The sequence below is a fragment of the Morus notabilis genome, unplaced genomic scaffold, assembly GCF_000414095.1.
Source record: "Morus notabilis unplaced genomic scaffold, ASM41409v2 Scaffold1412, whole genome shotgun sequence".
Classification (NCBI taxonomy): domain Eukaryota; kingdom Viridiplantae; phylum Streptophyta; class Magnoliopsida; order Rosales; family Moraceae; genus Morus; species Morus notabilis.
In genome coordinates this window covers 289,418-308,413 of record NW_010362216.1, presented here as the reverse complement: position 1 = coordinate 308,413, position 18,996 = coordinate 289,418, and the positions used below count along the sequence as shown (strand labels likewise).

Here is an 18,996-nt window from a genome sequence, read left to right as displayed (position 1 = left end):
GATGCCTCTTTCTAACTTTGGTAGCTCAACTCTTTGTTTGCTTGCTTTCCCCTTTGTTTTTTTTTTTTTTTTTTTTTTTTTTTTTTTTTTTTGCTTTCAAGCTTTCTTTTTATTTATTTATTAATTTTACTTGCTTGTTTAAAAACTTTTTTTAAATTTTATTTTTCAGTTTTTTTTTTCTTTTTCATTTTCTTTAATTGTATTTTAAATTTTTGTTCTTTTTTTCTTCTTATTTTTTAAGGATTTTTTTCGGTTTTCACGCTTTTATTTTTTTCCTTTTTTTTATCTATATCTTGAGGTATGAAATTTTGTACTTCAATTATTTGCTTGCTAGCTTTCTTTTTTAAAAACTTTTTTTAAATTTTATTTTTCAGTTTTTTTTTTCTTTTTCATTTTCTTTAATTGTATTTTAAATTTTTGTTCTTTTTTTCTTCCTATTTTTTAAGGATTTTTTTCGGTTTTCACGCTTTTATTTTTTTCCTTTTTTTATCTATATCTTGAGGTATGAAATTTTGTACTTCAATTATTTGCTTGCTAGCTTTCTTTTTTAAAAACTTTTTTTAAATTTTATTTTTCAGTTTTTTTTTTCTTTTTCATTTTCTTTAATTGTATTTTAAATTTTTGTTCTTTTTTTCTTCCTATTTTTTAAGGATTTTTTTCGGTTTTCACGCTTTTATTTTTTTCCTTTTTTTATCTATATCTTGAGGTATGAAATTTTGTACTTCAATTATTTGCTTGCTAGCTTTCTTTTTTAAAAACTTTTTTTAAATTTTATTTTTCAGTTTTTTTTTTCTTTTTCATTTTCTTTAATTGTATTTTAAATTTTTGTTCTTTTTTTCTTCCTATTTTTTAAGGATTTTTTTCGGTTTTCACGCTTTTATTTTTTTCCTTTTTTTATCTATATCTTGAGGTATGAAATTTTGTACTTCAATTATTTGCTTGCTAGCTTTCTTTTTTAAAAACTTTTTTTAAATTTTATTTTTCAGTTTTTTTTTTCTTTTTCATTTTCTTTAATTGTATTTTAAATTTTTGTTCTTTTTTTCTTCCTATTTTTTAAGGATTTTTTTCGGTTTTCACGCTTTTATTTTTTTCCTTTTTTTATCTATATCTTGAGGTATGAAATTTTGTACTTCAATTATTTGCTTGCTAGCTTTCTTTTTTAAAAACTTTTTTTAAATTTTATTTTTCAGTTTTTTTTTTCTTTTTCATTTTCTTTAATTGTATTTTAAATTTTTGTTCTTTTTTTCTTCCTATTTTTTAAGGATTTTTTTCGGTTTTCACGCTTTTATTTTTTTCCTTTTTTTATCTATATCTTGAGGTATGAAATTTTGTACTTCAATTATTTGCTTGCTAGCTTTCTTTTTTAAAAAAAAAAAATTCCATTTATTCTCTTTTTCTTATTCTTTTTTTTTTTTTTGCACTTTTTTTTTGTTCTTTTTTTTTTTTTTTTCTCTCTTTTTTCTTTTTTTAATTGTTATTTTCATGTTGCTTATAAAATTCTTCTTCCTACATTTTTCCCTTTAAAGAGTGTTTTTTTTTTTTAATTTTTATTTCAATGTTGCTTATAAAATTCTTCGTCCTAAAATTTTCCGTTTAAAATATTTTTTTTCTCAATTATGTTTATGAGTATTTTATTTTGTGTTCTTCAACTCCTTACTTGCATGCTGTTATATAAATCGTTCTTCAACCTGTTGCTTACATGATTTTACTTTAATACTTGCTTGTTCTTTTGTATTTGGTTTTTTTTAAATATTGTATTTATATTGTTTCTCATTATATATTATTTTTTGTTCTTCAACTTCTTGGTTGCATGCTTATATATAAATTGTTCTTCAACCTTTTGCTTGAAAGTTTTTACTTTAATACTTACTATTCTTATTGTTTCTCATTAAAAAATATTTTTAATTAGTTAAACTCAAATTATAAGTTGAATTATTTACATACTTATTTATATATTTAAATAGAGAAATAATTTCTTAAAATAAATATAATTATTTTGTACCGCTCAATTTAAAAACTTCAAATTTATTTGTCACAGGATTGAAGTCGCCATACGGAGCCCACCAATCTATGTACCTTTGAACCTGCTAAAGCTCTCTCCTATACAACTCCACTAGATATTTCTTATAGCCAAAAATATCTTCTTTTATTACTTCTTAGAATCTCGTCTGCAACTAACTTTAGATTTGATTCAAAATTACTAGCGTTAAAAGATGCAACTTTAACCGCGTAAGTTAGGGCATAAAATTTATCGTTATAATAGATGACGTCATCAAATACAACTCGTTCCATACCATAACATGAGTACACATAGAGTTTTTAGCAGAAAATTCTCCAAATATGACCATACATATCACATCATTTGGATTCGTTATTGAAACTGGAGTGAATGTTGTAACCTTCATAACATAATCATATCGGAGTCGATTACTATAAACTTGACCTACATTTTCCTTTTCAAAAGGAAACAAAGGAGGAAGGTGAATTATTGCATCACGTTGCCCCTCCTTACTAAAATATGTAATGAAAAATATATTTTTTTAGTGTTTTACGAGTTTCGTGTCGTGTTCGGATTAGGCGGGTCTAATCTGAAATTGACCCGTGTTTTTCATGTCAATTTCATGCTGACTCAATTCTTACCTGAATCTCTTTTTTCTCAACCTTAACCCGCAAAATTCATGTCGCTTTCAAATCGTGTTGTTGTGTTGTGACTCATATTATCCGCCTTACGAGATACTATATACACTCCATGTAAGACCTTTCGTTCTTTTACTGGGAACCAAAAGCAGTGGCATACGATGATTACCCAAATTTTCCATAAGATTACTTTTGCTATCCTTTGCTACAGAGTGCAACGAATGACAAACACCACCCAATTGCAAACTTAACTAATCTGAAAAGAAAAATAAAGGTGAAAAAAAAATTACAAGAAAAAAGGAGGGGAAGAGAGAGAGAGAGAGAGAGAGCAAAACAAAGAAATCAAGAGCTGTTACCTGAATCCATTATATTTTTATATACTCAATAGTCAACTTCTTTCAAGTTTCTACCGGATGAACTACTTTCTTCAAGTTATGACTTGTTTTTACTTGTGAAAGTTGAACTAAACTCCTTTAATTTGAAGATCTCGGAGATATCTGAAATTTTGAAGAGTGTCACCTTATTTTTAATAGCATGGATAGGGTGGTATTAGAATCCTTCTTTTATTTCCTTTTAGAAAAAGAAATGGATTTCTTCTTCTATTATTTTACTTCAAAATTTAAAAATTAAATTGATTATAATGGATTAAATGATACGCCATGTAAATTTTTCGAAAAGAATAAACTAAAATATTTGTTACACTAGGAAAATAACAAAAAGGAAAAGAAAAGGTTAAAAGATTATAACTCGTTACATGAAGAAGTGCTTGTTTTAATGATTAGAAGTTCATGATAATCTTCAAAGTGTAAGATCGCCATTTAAATGGTCAAAATCAGAGAAGGTATAGTAAAGAAAGAAAATTAACAACAAAAAATTAAGATATTTGTCACACGTGCAGAATAAAAAATTAAAAGAAGTAAAAAAAATGATGGTGTATGCGTAAAAAGTGTTAGAAGTTTATGATAAATTGATAATCTTCGAATAATAAAATTTCCATTTAAGTGGTCAAAATGGAGAATGTATAAATTGCTATGAAATTAAACTTTAGAGATGTAGGGCCGGTTTGTATTGTCTTAAAAAAAAGTTATTTTTGACTTATTTAATCAAAAAACTGTTTTTGAATTTGTTTGGGTGGACAATCTTAAAGTATTTTTAATTTTTTTAAACACTTTTAGAACAAGTCAATAATTTTAAGAAACTCCTACTAGAGAACATACCTTATCAATAAAAATTATTATTTTAATTGTTAAATTAGTGTCTATAAGTATCCACATTAAAAATTTACGGCGTACGGAATAAAAATACTCATAATTACATATCAACCGTTTTAAAATAGTAGTTTTGATAAGATAAAATAACCGTTTCTACTATATAAATTCTCATAATATTAATTACGTTAAAAAAATATAGTACAATATATAGAATAAACTTAAAAAAGTACAATAAACTTAAAATATAGAATAATAAATATAGAATAACAACTACAGCGAAGATATCAAGTATCAACTATAGAATAACTAAACTTAAAAAGTACAATATATAGAATAACAACTTTAAAAAATATATATATAGAATAATAAATTACGCAAGATATCATTATTCATTACATATTAAAAAAAAAATGAGCGAAGAGCGTTGACCGTCTCTCCTAACTACAGCGAAAAAGAAAGTCAGAAATTCAATTCCCACTTCTTTTTTTTTTTAAAGTATTTTTTTTTAAGAGTAAAGTCAATTCCAAGTTGGTAAGCTAACAAACTAGGCAACAAGCGTGAAGCGTGTGCTTGGCACGGCACCGTTTCATTGACTAGTAAGCTTCCATGGTTCCATAACCATTCCTTTTTCGTTTTTGTTTTTGTCTTCTTTAAAGGAATGTGCAGGAAAAAAATAAATAAATAAATAAATAACAAAAAAAAGGCATCTTTCCTTCCCGTCTTCGTTCTCACCTAACACTCATCGAATTTTCTCCTCTCTCATTTTCTCTCTCTAGGCTCCTCCGCCCTCCTGCATTGCTCTGTCTTAGATTCTCCGCATTTCTGTTTTAAGGTACGACCGACGATGTATAAACCTTGTATTTTCCTTCTTTTACTTCCCGGAATTTGTCGCTTTTGGTTTCTTTTTTTTTTCCGATCGGCAACAATTTTGCGCTGCAGATTGGAAAGTTTCTAGGCAATTTAGTTAATTGAATGAGTTGAAAATTTATTTGGAATTTTGAATGATGTCATGGTATAATATTTTCTTTGAAGATGTTTTATTTAATACTGATTGTTCCGGTTAAATTGATTGTTCCAAATCCCTTCCAAATTTTATCATCGATTTTTTCAATTTTCGAAACCTTTTCTTTTCGTAGAATTTGAAATTTCGAAATTCCGAGTTAAAGATGTGGACGCTTGTTATGATTTTTTTTTTCCAATTCAGTTCTGTTTAAGTCAACGGTATGATATGGCAGGTTTTTTTTTTTTTTTTTTTCTTTAATCATCGATTGTTAAAAACTGTTGACAAGAATTGTGAACGTGGTTATCCAACTCTATTTCGTTTTCTTCTCAAATACTTATGCTAAATGGTGTTTTATTTTATTTATTTATTCATTAATTTTTATCTTCAGCCTAGTGTTCCAATTCATTTATCTTCTATGTATTTAAACTGAAATGGGTTTTCATAGGTCTCTGGAATTGAACTCCTCAATCTCTTGAGTCCATTCTTGAGTCATTCTTAGTTTAACGTACTGTACTTCTCCAGAGATGTTAGCATAAATCCGAATCCGAAAAGTTGTTGATTGGTTTTGACTGCTTATTGAACCCAATTCTTAAGTGGTTTTGATCTGGTATGTGCTGGATATGAAGCTGAGCTCTTTTTTGATAGAAATGTTTGGCATGTTAATACTTGAGATTCATAGTTTAAGAATTTCCATTCGGTTTTTTTCTTGATTATTCCTTTCGCTTGTTCCAATAACTCCTTTTAAACCTTTCAAGGAGTTGAGATTTTTTTCCTTTTAAATGCTTGTGGTTTTCTTAATTCTTATTCAGAGCACTGTAGATATATTTTCTCTTACTTTTTTTTCTTACTGTGCAGGTCAACTTCTATCAGACAAACAATGGACGCTTTTTTCAGAGATCGGGAGTCTTTGCCTTCTGAACAAGATGTACTTAGATGTCCATTTTTGAGAAACATCAATGAGCCTACCAACTTTTCGTTCTCCTCATCATTGGCTTTTCCAGTGCCTGTAAGTTGTGTTATTCAATTCTTGCATTTTCTTTTAGTACTATTTTCTAAGTTACTGTACTTCTCACCTTATCTGGGTTTAGCTTATTATCCATCAGTAGAAATAACCCTTTTTGTTCTCCTCTTATTTTTCGCAAATCGTTAGCATACATTTCTGCAAAACCTTGAAACGGCACCAAAGCTGCCTCTGCAGTATGTGACCTCGTAGTTAAATTGAGCAACTTACCTTTAAATTGTAATATTAGAATGTGAATATCTAACCGTGTGTGACTGGGGATGGCACTTTGCCTTCACTATTACCCATTGTGCTTATATTTAGTGAACTGAAGTAGCGGGTTTATTCATTCTTACCAGGTTAGAGGAGCGAAAGGTCCGATTTTTGAAGATGGCCCCAACTTTGATATGGCATTTAGGCTCTTCCATGGACATGATGGTGTAGTCCCTCTTACGGAAAGATCATATGTGTCTGCCAAGAAAGTTGAGCCTCAACCAACCCCGTCCCAGTTTAATCCGTTGGCTGCAAGAGCTGCCACAATCAGTTTATCAGCTTTTGGACCCGGTGGGCCATTTAGCTTTGATTCCTTTTCTAAGAAATGGAAGAATCAGAACAGAAAATCCAAATCAACCAAGAAAGAGCCTTCACAGGTGCATGATGATTGAATCTCAAACTTCAAAATTCCCCATCAAGTTTTTTTATTTTTTTAATCTACATCGAAATGGTGAAGATTCACTGAAAATTAAACTATAGATCATTAATCAAATTGTCTTTTCAGGGAGGGGATCCAAAACACGAGGCATTGGGTAACGAGTGGCTGCAAACTGGGAATTGTCCAATAGCCAAGTCATATCAAGCAGTTAGTAAAGTTCTTCCGCTTGTGGCAAAGGTTTTTCAGCCTCCTCCAGGCATGAAATTTAGGTGCCCACAAACAATAGTCGCCGCCCGAGCAGCTCTAGCAAAGACTGCATTTGCAAAGAACCTACGTCCACAACCGTTGCCGGAAAAAGTACTTGTTATTGGTTTGTTGGGAATGGCAGCCAATGTTCCTCTAGGAATATGGAGGGAACATACTGAAAAATTCTCACCGTCCTGGTTTGCTGCTGTCCATGCAGCTGTTCCGTTCATAGCCATGCTTAGGAAGTCTGTGTTGATGCCAAAATCGGCAATGGCATTTACAATTGCAGCATCAGTCTTGGGACAGGTGATCGGCTCTAGAGCCGAACGATACCGAATGAAGGCACTAGCCACCAGAAAATTGGCTCTTACTCATACCTCCAATGGTGAACCAAGCCAGTTACATGTGGTTAATGCGAAAGTTGGTCATTGTAGCGGCGTTGCGGATTGGAATTCAGACGCACTTCCTGTGGCAAGGCCTTCTTCGTCCACAGATGTTTTCTGCTGATTCTTTTGTATTTTTATTTTTCAAAATTGATATGCTATAATGTTGTAACTTTGCCGGGTGTAATTTTCTATTCCGAATTATTGAGTGTTTCACTTACAAAGGTTGAGAGCGTGCGAAATACTCGAGAAAAGTTTGAATAAATCTAAACAGGTTAAATTTATAGCATGGCCAAATATGACTAATGGGGAGTTTTAGGCCCTGTTTATTTCACCAATTTGGGTGTTGTTACAGTAAAAAGTTTTCAGAAACGGTCATATTTAACTTTTTTGTTACAGTAAAAGCTCACATAAAGTCACATTTCAACTGAAATTAAAAACTCGAATCAACAAATTAAACGGGTTCAAATGGTTGTTTTAAGTCTTTTGATAAATGACCCAATTTTTTTTTTTTTTTTGGATAAAAAAGAAGAGCATTATTTGAAATGGTTAATCAGAGAAATGATTTATGATTTACCATTGATTCACTTGACCGTTTATTACTAATAGATTTACTATTGATTAACTTGATGGTTTATTACTAATGGACCGATACGAGTCAGTGATTTACAAATGTAGTCAATAACTTATTAGTTATGTAGTCAATAACTTATTAATACGTCAATGATACACTGGTCTAATAGATAAATAGTGATTGATCACTGTAAAACCCAGAAAAAAGAAGAGGACTTTTTAACTATTAAAAAAATCAATCATTTATTTTGAAGGTGCATCTATTCAAACTGTCGATTATATTTTCGCACACTCATTCTTAAACATTGCACCCCTATTAAAATTTTTAAAAAAATTCCCTACAACTAAATTATATTATTTCTCTTTTTTCACCCACCGCCACCAACTAAACTTATTCTTTTTTTTTTTTTACAACCATTTTCCTTTTTTTTTTACAACCATTTTCCTTTTTTTTTTAATGTCATAATTAAATTTTTCAAAAAAAAAAAAGTCAAAATTAAATGGTTATACTGCTTTACTGTGCTTTCTGCTCGTTTTCTTCTCTTTTCTTTTTCCGCTTTCTGAAGTTATTTCTTTGTTTTTCTCTTGGGCTGAAAATGCAGGAATTGAATCTGGTTATGGTTTCACACCTTCATATGATCATATCTATTGTCAAAGGATCTTTTGTTTGTTCATTACAGTTTGTAATCGATACAATTAGAATCAAGTGGTATTGATTTTATTTTCACTTACTAATCTTTTTCATCGAACTCTGAAGACTGAAATGTTGACCTCCACCCTCTCTCTCCTCTTCTCTCCCCCCGTCGACTCTCTCTGACCCCTCCTCTTCTTTCTCTCTCTGTCTCACGAACAAGGGAGGAAAAGAAATGCTTACGACCATAAACCGAAGAAAGTAAAAACGGATTAACAATCATACACTTTTCTACGAATTAAAAGCAGACCCGTTTACTCCGTTGATTTGAGTTTTTAATTCGAGTTGAGATGTGAGTTTATGTAAATTTTTTACTGTAACAAAAAAATTAAATGTGATTATTTATGAGAACATTTTACTGTAAAAAAATTTAAATTCTAAATTCCAATCAGCAAAATAAACATGACTTTTTTTTCAAAACTAAAAGTATAACAATAAAATCCAAAATTGAATAAAAAAACAAGAACTTTAATGAAAAATAAACCACGTACCTTTTTTTTTTTTTGAGAGTGAGACTCACTATTCCTTTAAAAATAGTAGGGCACAAATAATTTTTAAAAGACATTTTCAAAAAAAAAATTTAAAAGACAATAATTTTTTTTAAACCTGTGCGTATAATGAGTATTTTTGAAAAATAGTTTTGTGCCTAAAAGTAATTTCATTAAAGGTAAATGCACTAAATAACATTTTTTGAATAGAATTTTGAAGTAAATAGCATATTTTTTAAACCTAATAAATTATAGCATATTTTGATTTTTGATCAAATACACCCAACCTTTTAGGTTTTTCACCGGATGCTTCTCTCTCCCAATCTCTCTCTTTCTCCACAACCTCTATTTCCCACCTCCATAATTTCACCTCCAAACATCTCTCTCTCTCTGTCTTTCTCTCTCTTCGAGGATAACTCGCCCCCGATGTCGCCAAAGATTAGAGATCTTGATTTTTTCAGTTCTCTCTCTTCCCTCGTTGCCACCGTCACCAATCTGTGGAGAAAAATCAGAGATTGCAAAGTGAGATCGTGATTTTCTTGCTTCTCTCCACTCTGTCTGTCGATTCTCTCCCATCGGCCTTGCAACGCAATTTGACAGAAATGACATTCTCACGAACGGCGGACTCCAACAACAGCGGTAGTTGTCACCTCATTCTTGGAGCTCGCGAACAAGATTCTGTTAATAGACCATTGTGACCTCCCAGTGAGGGATCTCGCGCCGCCAAATGCGTCACAAACCAGTCCGGCTGGCGTCAGTTCCATGGAGCGGATCTCGGCTAATGATTTATGTTTTTTGTCTCTTTTTTTTTCTCTGGGCTTGTCAATATATGTGCTTTGTGCAGGTTATTTCTATGGGTTGGCATGGCAACGACGGGAACCAAGAGACATTCTTGGTTTGATAATGTATTTATGGAATGTTTTCAGAAAATAAGTGTAATTGTGGTATTTGGTGATTCTTAGATCTGATTTGTTATAATTTTGGTTTTTAGATTTGATTTGTTCTAAGTTTGTGATAATCTAAGATTTTGGTTGATTCTATGTTGTGATCAAGTTTCCGATGCCACTAATTTTTGAATTGCTCGATTTTCGAGTAAATAAGGGTAAATATCATATTTACTAGTTGCTGGTCCTTAGTCATCGATGGTTGAATTATTAGGTAAATACGATATTTACTGATAAATATAGTATTTATCGGTAAATATAATGTTAAACGATCACCGGAGTGAGTGATAGATTTTTCAGATAAATATGATAAGTACTAGTAAATACGGTATTTACTGACAAATACAGTGTTAAACGATTGTCGGAGTAGGTGATAAATTTTTGGATAAATATGATATTTACTAGTAAATACGTTATTTACCGGTAAATACAGTGTTATACGGTCATCAGAGTTGGTGGCCGAATTTTTAGATAAATATAATATTTACTAGTAATTACGGTATTTACTAGTAAATATAATGTTAAATGGTCGCTGGAGTTGGTGCCTGAATTTTCAGATAAATATAATATTTACTCGTAAATACGGTATTTATCGGTAAATACAGTGTTAAATGGTCGCCGGAGTTGGTGGCTGAATTTTTAAATAAATATGATATTTACTAGTAATTACGGATTTACCGGTAAATATGATATTTGCTAGTAATATAGTGTTAAACGGTCGCTGAAGTCGGTGCCTAAATTTTTAGATAAATATACTATTTACTAGTAAATATGATATTTAGTGGTAAATGCAGTGTTAAACAGTCACCGGAGTTGGTGGCCAAATTTTCAGATAAATATGATATTTACTAGTAAATATAGTATTTATATTGGTAAATACGTTATTTACCTGTAAATACAGCGCTAAACGGTCACTGGAGTCGGTGGTTGGCTTTTCGAGTAAATATGGTATTTATTAGTAAATAAAGTATTAAATGGTAAATACAGTATTTACCGGTAAATATAGTGTTAAACAGTCATCGAAAAACGGTCATCGATCGTTAGAAAATGCCAAAACGGTCGCAAGTTGCCAGAGCTAATCGCCGAAGCCGGCTGTCGGCCGCCGGTCCCGGCCATGGTGGACTTGACTATAATCTACCTATTTAAAAAAATATATATGCTATAATTTACTATTTTTTAGAAAATAGATGCTTACGGGGATAAGTGAGGTGGAAAAGGAAGTTTAGGGGTATTTTTAAATTTTTAATAATATTTAAAACTTAAAATATCAAATTATGCTATAATTTACGCATCTTTTATTAAAAGGGTAGGCAAAATTGACTACTCGCTTAATTTTGTCATGTTTTTTTATCCAATCCTATTGACAACAGAAAATAATCTCACTAGTGATCATTTGCATATGCCTTCTTGATCTTAAACCCTAAAATTGAAACCCTTTTCATTTGTAGCCTGAGACCTTCTCCATCTCCCCACACAGCTTTTTCTCTCAAACTAAGACCTCGTTTATTTTACCGATTCGAGTTTTTAATTTTAATTTTGCTACAGTTAAAAGCTCTCACAAAGTCACATCTAACTTTTTCTGCTACAGTAAAAAGCTCTTACATAAATCCACATCTCAATTCAAATTAAAAACTTGAATCAACGAATTGAACGATGCCTAAGTAAAATGGACTGGAGATCACAAATTCTCACTAACTTGTTGCCTATTAATAATCAAGGGTCATATCTTCTTGCTTATTGTAGATAGTGATTTTCTTTTAATGCTATAATTATTTATTTATTTGTTTATTATTTTTTGGTAAATAGAGATTTGTTGGACGGTCTGTGCCGCCGACTTGCTTTCAATTGTGAGACATTTATGGTATGGGCCTGTTGATAGTTGGCAACGCCGGCCCTATATATATTCTCCCCAAGAGGTTGTTAACGATTTGACTCGGTGAAGACGTTTTGAGATTAAGGATTCGAATTCGAAATGAGGCTAGAAGACTTAAAAAATCCACTTCAACTTATCGTGTTTTGTTCAGAACACCAACTTCCATCGGTTGATGATTGTTCATATGATGGGGTTCAGGATCCCACATTTCACTTTTGTAAGGTATGTCATATATATACGTGGATGTGTGTGTCTATTAAATGTATAAATATATTATAATTATTTGGTCTAACAATAAAATTATATTAGGTAATCTTATCAAATACTTCTTCAAATTGCATGAATCAAGATTTTATTTTTTACTCTTGATAATAAACGTTCGACTCATACCTTCTTAAAAATTATCTCAATTTAAATTATAATTTATTTACCTATTTAAATACCGATCCTTTAAATTCTACAATTCAAAATAAATAACTACAATTCTAACCACCAACTAAACAGGGGCTGATTATCTTGATTTGATCTGTCCAACTAGATGATGTGGCTTTCTTGATGATGCGCAGTGGCTATTCTTTTTTTTTTTTTTTTTTGATAATTACAGTCGTTATTCTTATTTTACTGTAATTACAGTTTAAGTCTCATTTATTTTACCGATTCGAATTTAAAATTTAAATTTATTATAATAAAAAAAACTCTTAAAATTAATCAAATTTAATTTTTTTACTATAATAAAAAAATTCTTATATAAAATTATATCTTAACTTATATTAAAAATTAAAATTATTGAACTAAACCGGCGCTTATTAAATCGTCACGAATAGCAGCCATGTTGAAAAAGCACATGCTACAGAGACTTTCCAAAATTCGTAATTTTTTCTCTCTTAAAAAAAAAAGAAAAAAAAAAAACAGATAGAGAAAACGACTGGAAAATAAACCATTTATCATTGTCGTACGGCCTCTTCGGCTGGCTTTCCCGTTATCTGTCGCCAATGTCGAACTCTTCTTCTGAAAGAGCTCAGGCTCTGAGATTCGGATTCTCTTGGCCCGAACTCAACGACGGCTTGTTCTACAGCGACGTCGTTCGAACCTCCGATTCCGGTTCCCTTTTATCTCTCTCTCTCTTCTCCCCTCCTCTGCTTTCGTTTCTTTTCTCTCACTTTGATCTGTTTGGTTGCCGCGAAAATTTGACCAAAGAAAAAAATAATAAAGAACTAAAATCCATATCTTTATGTCTCTTTTTATCTGTATCTATCGCTTGACACAAATTAACGTGCTTGTTTAATGTACAGAATCGACACTGATCCAGTTCTACTCCAGAAAATACAAGAATTCAGCTCCGCTTCAAGGGTAGGTTTTTCCAAATTCTACTTCTTTCTAATTCGTCTGTTTGGTTGATCAGTAAACATGCTTTAATTTGAGTGTCAACGAAACACTATCAAAGAAATGATTTTGAGGAATTAAATTGACTAAAAGGCAAGCAATTGATTTTTTTTTTCATAGTTAACTGATTATTGTGCAGTTGGTTGCAGCGAATTCGGAACGGGCAGGTGCGATAATTAAAAGATAAAATTTTGATAATTCTTTTGCTGCAAAAGCACTCTTGTTGTGTGATTTTGAGTTCAATTTATTTGCAGATAACAGTTAATGGCAGAGTTGTTAGAGATCCCGATACGATCCTCAGGTTCTTTGTTGATGGAAATTGCTTGCTTTTCTTAGCTCACATTGGTTGTTGTATTACTTTAATGGATTCTTTTGTGTATCTTGATTTTATTGAATTTTATAGCATTGGTTCGGAACTGGTCTATCATAGACTTCCGTGGAAGGAGCCCGGCGCGCCGTACATTCTCGAGATTCTATACGAAGATGGTGACATGGTAAACTCTCTTAGGTGATGGTAACAACATTAAAAAAAAAAAAATGTGTTTGCTATTACGGATATGGAACTCGTGGCGTATTGGCTTCTTTTTTGTTTCATGTCAAAGAATGATGTTGCATTGTGTTGTCTTGACATTATTTGGAGTCCCTACTTTTGGTTTTTAGGAGTGTTTGAGAAATTATCTTTAATTTCTTTTATCTTCCAACAATTCAAATCTGCAAGCAAGTATAGTACTAGAATGGCTTTTTGGAAAAAGATGAGGAAAAAAAATGTGTGAGCAGAATTTTCTGTAATTTCCATCTCTATAAGTTATACAATTGTTTGTCATTGCTCTTCTCTGTGTCTGCTATTTCTTCTTGACGAGATTGGTAATTCTATATTCAGATTGCTCTAGACAAGCCATCTGAGCTGCAAGTATTACCTGGAGGTCTTTTTCAGCAACGAACAGTTCTAACACAGCTCCAATGGCGGGCAACCAAGCAGAGCTCTTCTCTGGTGTGCTGTGAACCAAACCCTGTTCCTGTTCATCGCCTCGGAAGGGGCACTTCAGGTCAAATTATGCCTTTAATTATTGTGCTCAGCTTGTTAAGACAGATGGCCCTGGCCCCTACATGAGATGCGTAAACTTCATTATCGCAATATCCAAGTGGAACAAGTTAACAATCAATGCTAATTAGTATATGCCTGCTCCTCTCGTAGACTATGTTAACTGAAAGAATGAAGTCAATGAATTAATCAGTTTATTATTCTTCCAATTGTTTGACCATTTGATATGATTCTCACTTGTTACTTTTCCTGGCTAATTGGTTTGATTTGGTTCTAGGAATATTGCTTTGTGCAAAGACAAAATTTGCCAAAACTCAGCTGGCAGCGTATTTTGCTGATGGGACATCTTATGTTGGAGGCAACAGGTTAAGAGAAACCGACCTGTTTACTTATTAATCATGATAAGATTTTAACTGACAATTGATGTATATTTCCTTAAAGCCAATTAATAGCTATGAACTCGATAGTTGTTTGTTTATCATCTATGTTGGACATCAATAGCTGCTTGGCTTTACTGACAAAATTTAGAATGGATGCAGTAAAAACAATTTGGAGCTCAATGCAAGAAGGAAAATTTTGAAGATATACCGGGCACTAGTAACTGGGATAGTTTGTGAGGATAAGGTAATTTCCTTGGTCGTTTTGCACAAGCACCTTCCCCGTCTTTTCCCTCCTGTTAACTCTCTGCTTCCATGACTGCAATTCTGAGTTACTAAGCTTCATAGATTATGCACATTAATGGTCTATAACTCATAGAAGGTTACACGTTTCCTCCATCTCTTCACTGATTAATCTACAGAAAACTCCAACAACTTTTCAACAAAAAAAGAAAAGAAAAAAGAAAAAGAAACCTCCTTTACAAAGAAAGATTCAACTCAAAATCAACGGGATAATTAGTAACCATACGATTAACCCAAAAGGACGTTGCTAAAGTTGAGGAGTGTACTTTAACTACTCTTCTCTAGCATTGGTAGATTAACTTTTTTTTTTCCACCAAAAAAAAAAAAATTCATTCCGTGGATAAATTCTTTTAAGTCGTAATCAATAGACATCTTTAAAGTTTAGTTTTACTACATTAGCTAAACACTTTCGATTCTTTACCTTTAAGTTTCAGTTTACTGTAATGATTCTCTTGAGAGACGTGGTTTTCCCTTGTTTAAAGCGTTTTTGTTGGCACCTCAAAAATATTTCCTGCATCAATTGATATTAGTAGCTTGACTAATTCAAAAATTACTTCAGGTGATTGTCGAGCAGCCAATAGGAACAGTGCAGTATCCTGGTGTGGCTAAAGGGCTGTATGTTGCTTCTCCCTCAGGTTTTTCACATTTTGCCCCCCTTATTATTATTATTATTATTTTAAGCAGTAAATTCTCCAGAAGCTGAACGATGCTTAAAAAGTTGTCAGAACTGCTTACTGTTTATACTTATCAAGACTTTTACATTGGTCTCTCACAATTTTTTTTCTCTTTTTCATTAACGATAATCCATTCTCGTTATCTTTGACGTATTCAGGAAAACCAGCTCTTAGCAAGGTTGAAGTCCTAGAGAGAGACGTAGAAAAAAACTGCACGTTGGTCAAGGTATACCGCGTGATGTTTCAATATTTTATGCGTGTGCTTTTCTTATACTTTGAATTCCTCATTTTTTTGGATTATGTGTGTCTGACAGGTTGAGATTCAATCAGGAAGACCACACCAAATCCGCATCCATCTTTCTTTCATTGGACATCCCCTACTAGGTAATTTTTTAACTTGTGCGTATTGTAAATCTTCTTCTCCTGTTGCCGCCTAAAGTCCTCCAGATGAATTAACCTTGACCTTTTGCCTTTTAACAGGTGACCCTCTTTATGTTGTTGGTGGGAGACCTCGTTGCTTTGATCCTGAATTTGTGGATGGCAGTTTTGCACAAGATGGGTATTTCTTTTTCCTTTTTTATTTTAGCAGGATAGTTATGGTTGTTCTATCATATATTAGAGCATATTATATTATTTTTTCTACATAATTTCTATTTTCTTAATTACTATATATCATATTTATGGCTGGCAGCAAAACTTAGAAAACAGCCTTGGTCACAAACTCTTAAGAAATTATGGAACATAGGAGCTTGTAATAGTAGCAGTATCTCTTTTATCCGCTCGCTTTTTTTTTTTTTTTTGCTTCCTCACTATTTGTAAACTAACATGAATCTCGGACTGTCGTCATTGATTTGACAAAAGTGTGGGGTAAAAAATAATAATAATAAAGGAACATACGATGACATCCTAAATATGTTTAATGTTCCATTTTAAATTGCAATCCCCTTTGTTTTCGCTTGTAGAGGGTTTCCGAGGCCTGCAAAACCTGTCCCCGGAGACTGTGGCTATACTTTGCATGCTCACCACGTTTCTCTGTCTCATCCAACAACCAATGAGGTAAACACAAGATTGTGCATTAAACATCAACGCTACTTCTATGTGAGTGCATGGTATATGTGGTATCTATTAATATTGGATGACTATATTTGTTGGCCCTGTTGAGCACAGAACATCAGAGATGCGTCTGATTTTGACCTACTATTTGTGAATGTAAATTTACTTCGTCTTTGTTTATAAAAGATGCGGGTAAAGATGAAATGATCATTTTTTTTCTTTATTTCTTTATTCTTGATAATTGTTGAAATGGTAACAAACTCCCCCCCCCCCCCCCCCGAGCTTTTTTTTTCCCCCCTTTTTTTTATTATAGTAATTTTAATTTTAATATAATAGATATGTGTATAACTTGGACTTGGTCCCCATAAATTAATAATTTTCTACATTTTATTAGGCCACTCATTTCAATTTTAAAAAAATAAAATATTCAATTTTATTAAGTCCATAAACATTAGTATAATCTTGATATAAAAAAAAACAAAAAAAAAGCCCCCTACCTATCATAGCTCCGTCACTGCTAATCAGCGTAGGGATCTTCTCTTATTTTGCTTGGGACCTTCTTTTGTCGCTCCTTCTCATGAGTTCCTATTCCTTTTTCAGTTCATCCAGTGAAATTAGTTCATTAGAAAAAGAAAAGAAATAGAAAACCCTTCTACTCTTGTGCCATTTGCAGGTAATTGAGATCACAGCACCTCTTCCACCCGTCCTTTGGACTCGGCAAGAAGCACAAGAAACGAGCGTCATTTAGCAGGAGCTTTATAAACAGCTTGTACTTAGTTGGCAGCAGTTACGCAGCGAGGCTCATTTGATTCTTGCCCTACAACGAACACTTCCTTTTGTAAGTTGAAAAGACTTTGCGTGCTCGCTGTGGCATTTGAATTTATAATAATCAATTTAAAGAAGGATAATGCTCTTCATGCGTGCACCATGTGATTGTGCATGTGCTGCCTAGTGTCCTGATTATGACAGTTCATCTAAATTCTTGTCTTTTTATGCTTCGAGGGGGGGAAAAAAAAAACGCAAAGGAAAAAAAGTCAGCAAGAACTAAAGAGAATTGATAGGTGTGTTTTGTGCCGAGAAAAAGCATTTCTTGATGTCCTTTTTTCAACTCTAGAGTTGAAAAAAGGACTTGAGGGTTATAGACAAAATAACGCGTAGAAAATTTTGTGAAAACTCTGATAAGCACATGCCAATATAATTAACTTCAAGATAGGACGAAAACATATGAAGAATGCACACTGCCTCAGTTGACTATTAAATCAGAGAGAAAACAATCTCTACCAGATAAATAAGGGCCACAAATGCATAACGCCAAAAGAAAAATCTCAAAAAGCAAGGAAAGGAGACCATATTTGTTTTTGTTAGGTTAAGGTAGAGAGGGCGATCAAGATGGTCGCAAACCAAATAAACCCTCCCCCGACTTTCACAGATTATTTTCTGTAACTTTTTGCATCAAATACAACAAATAGAAAAGCTGCTGGAATATTACAAGCACCTACGAGTAAGATATTTTTTAACCAAAAAAAGACAAACCTGAGAGAACCCATCTATTGCCCTATCATTTCATTGAACAATACAAAAACTATATAATACAGGGTGCGGCAATCAAAGAAATTTGCCGCTCAAAAGGGCAGCCTCCTTCTGAAGACCAACTAAGGACAACAACACATATCTCCTACTACCTGCCTATGTCCCCCTTCCCTCTCCAAGACTCGTCCTCTCTGATGATGCTGCTACTCTGCCCCCCATACTGATCGGTTTTTGCAAAGTGCAACTTAAGTGCCGCAACGGGATCTGAAACACCCGTTGTGCACGCCCCGTTGCCAACAACTATCCCTCCTCCCCTCCCAACAACATTCATTCCAACCATCCCCATTCCTTGATGCTGAAAATTTGCCAGTGCTTCAATGCCGTTCCGTCTCTGCATCTCAGAAAACATGTCTTGCCGTGGCTTCACATCTACCGTAAATGGCTGCACCATAGGAGCATCTCGGCTCCTATACACCTGATAATCCACCATCCCATTGCTGCTACTTATGTCTCTGGTGGGAAAAACTGATACGCCATTCACATTCCGTTCATTGCTCTTGGCAACTGCCTGCAATTGCTGCTGCTGTTCCATCTTGGAAGATGTAGGAAAATTACTGAATGCAGCAGGATACTTGGCCAGCAAAATTGCCGAATCAGGCAGAGACGGAAATGCAGCTTGTAATCTGTTCCCATCCCAGTAGGTGTAGCTCCTCATTTGAACATTATCAAGGCCCAAATAATTATTTCGATCAAATTTCAGGATGGCAGAACTTCCATCCAAATTGTGGAGGTTAATGAACTTTGTGTTAGATGGCTTGTTGCTTGAATTGTGCTCATGACTCCCTTCGTTTTCTTCATTCTCACAGTGGTTGTGTACAGACAAGGGATTGCTGAGTATCTTACCAAACAATTTCACATCACCGCCATTCCTGC

General features: G+C 32.9%; 3 protein-coding genes across 4 annotated transcripts in view; 2 read left to right on the top strand and 1 right to left on the bottom strand.

Moving 5' to 3' along the window:
• Positions 1-4,537: 4,537 nt before the first annotated feature.
• Positions 4,538-7,356, top strand: LOC21396606. Its single transcript, XM_010101339.2, has 4 exons — positions 4,538-4,680; positions 5,707-5,857; positions 6,211-6,501; positions 6,630-7,356. The coding sequence occupies exons 2-4, from the start codon at positions 5,729-5,731 to the stop codon at positions 7,254-7,256; spliced, it is 1,047 nt and encodes a 348-aa protein (XP_010099641.1). The 5' UTR covers positions 4,538-4,680; positions 5,707-5,728; the 3' UTR covers positions 7,257-7,356.
• Positions 7,357-12,632: 5,276 nt separating this feature from the next.
• On the top strand, positions 12,633-17,533 carry LOC21396604 (RNA pseudouridine synthase 5). The gene is made up of 14 exons (XM_010101337.2): positions 12,633-12,802; positions 12,994-13,051; positions 13,224-13,251; positions 13,339-13,385; positions 13,488-13,578; positions 13,965-14,130; positions 14,404-14,491; positions 14,666-14,750; positions 15,366-15,441; positions 15,639-15,706; positions 15,795-15,864; positions 15,961-16,039; positions 16,443-16,536; positions 17,207-17,533. Exons 1-14 carry the CDS (start codon positions 12,694-12,696, stop codon positions 17,279-17,281), a joined length of 1,134 nt encoding a protein of 377 aa, XP_010099639.1. The 5' UTR covers positions 12,633-12,693; the 3' UTR covers positions 17,282-17,533.
• A 351-nt stretch (positions 17,534-17,884) lies between these two features.
• Positions 17,885-18,996, bottom strand: part of LOC21396603 — a 10,069-nt gene continuing 8,957 nt past the window's right edge. For both annotated transcript variants that reach the window (XM_024167692.1, XM_024167693.1), the window contains exon 6: positions 17,885-18,992. In XM_024167692.1, the coding sequence (XP_024023460.1) occupies positions 18,212-18,992 (781 nt within the window). In that variant the 3' untranslated portion in view covers positions 17,885-18,211. The remainder of the gene's footprint in view (positions 18,993-18,996) is intronic.

Coding starts and splice junctions, on each gene's coding strand:
- LOC21396606 (XM_010101339.2), top strand. CDS start 5,729: ATGGACGCTTTTTTCAGAGATCGGGAGTCTTTGCCTTCTGAACAAGAT. Junction 5,858..6,210: donor CATTGGCTTTTCCAGTGCCT/GTAAGTTGTGTT, acceptor CATTCTTACCAG/GTTAGAGGAGCGAAAGGTCC. Junction 6,502..6,629: donor CCAAGAAAGAGCCTTCACAG/GTGCATGATGAT, acceptor TTGTCTTTTCAG/GGAGGGGATCCAAAACACGA.
- LOC21396604 (XM_010101337.2), top strand. CDS start 12,694: ATGTCGAACTCTTCTTCTGAAAGAGCTCAGGCTCTGAGATTCGGATTC. Junction 15,707..15,794: donor AAAACTGCACGTTGGTCAAG/GTATACCGCGTG, acceptor TGTGTCTGACAG/GTTGAGATTCAATCAGGAAG. Junction 16,537..17,206: donor CTCATCCAACAACCAATGAG/GTAAACACAAGA, acceptor TGCCATTTGCAG/GTAATTGAGATCACAGCACC.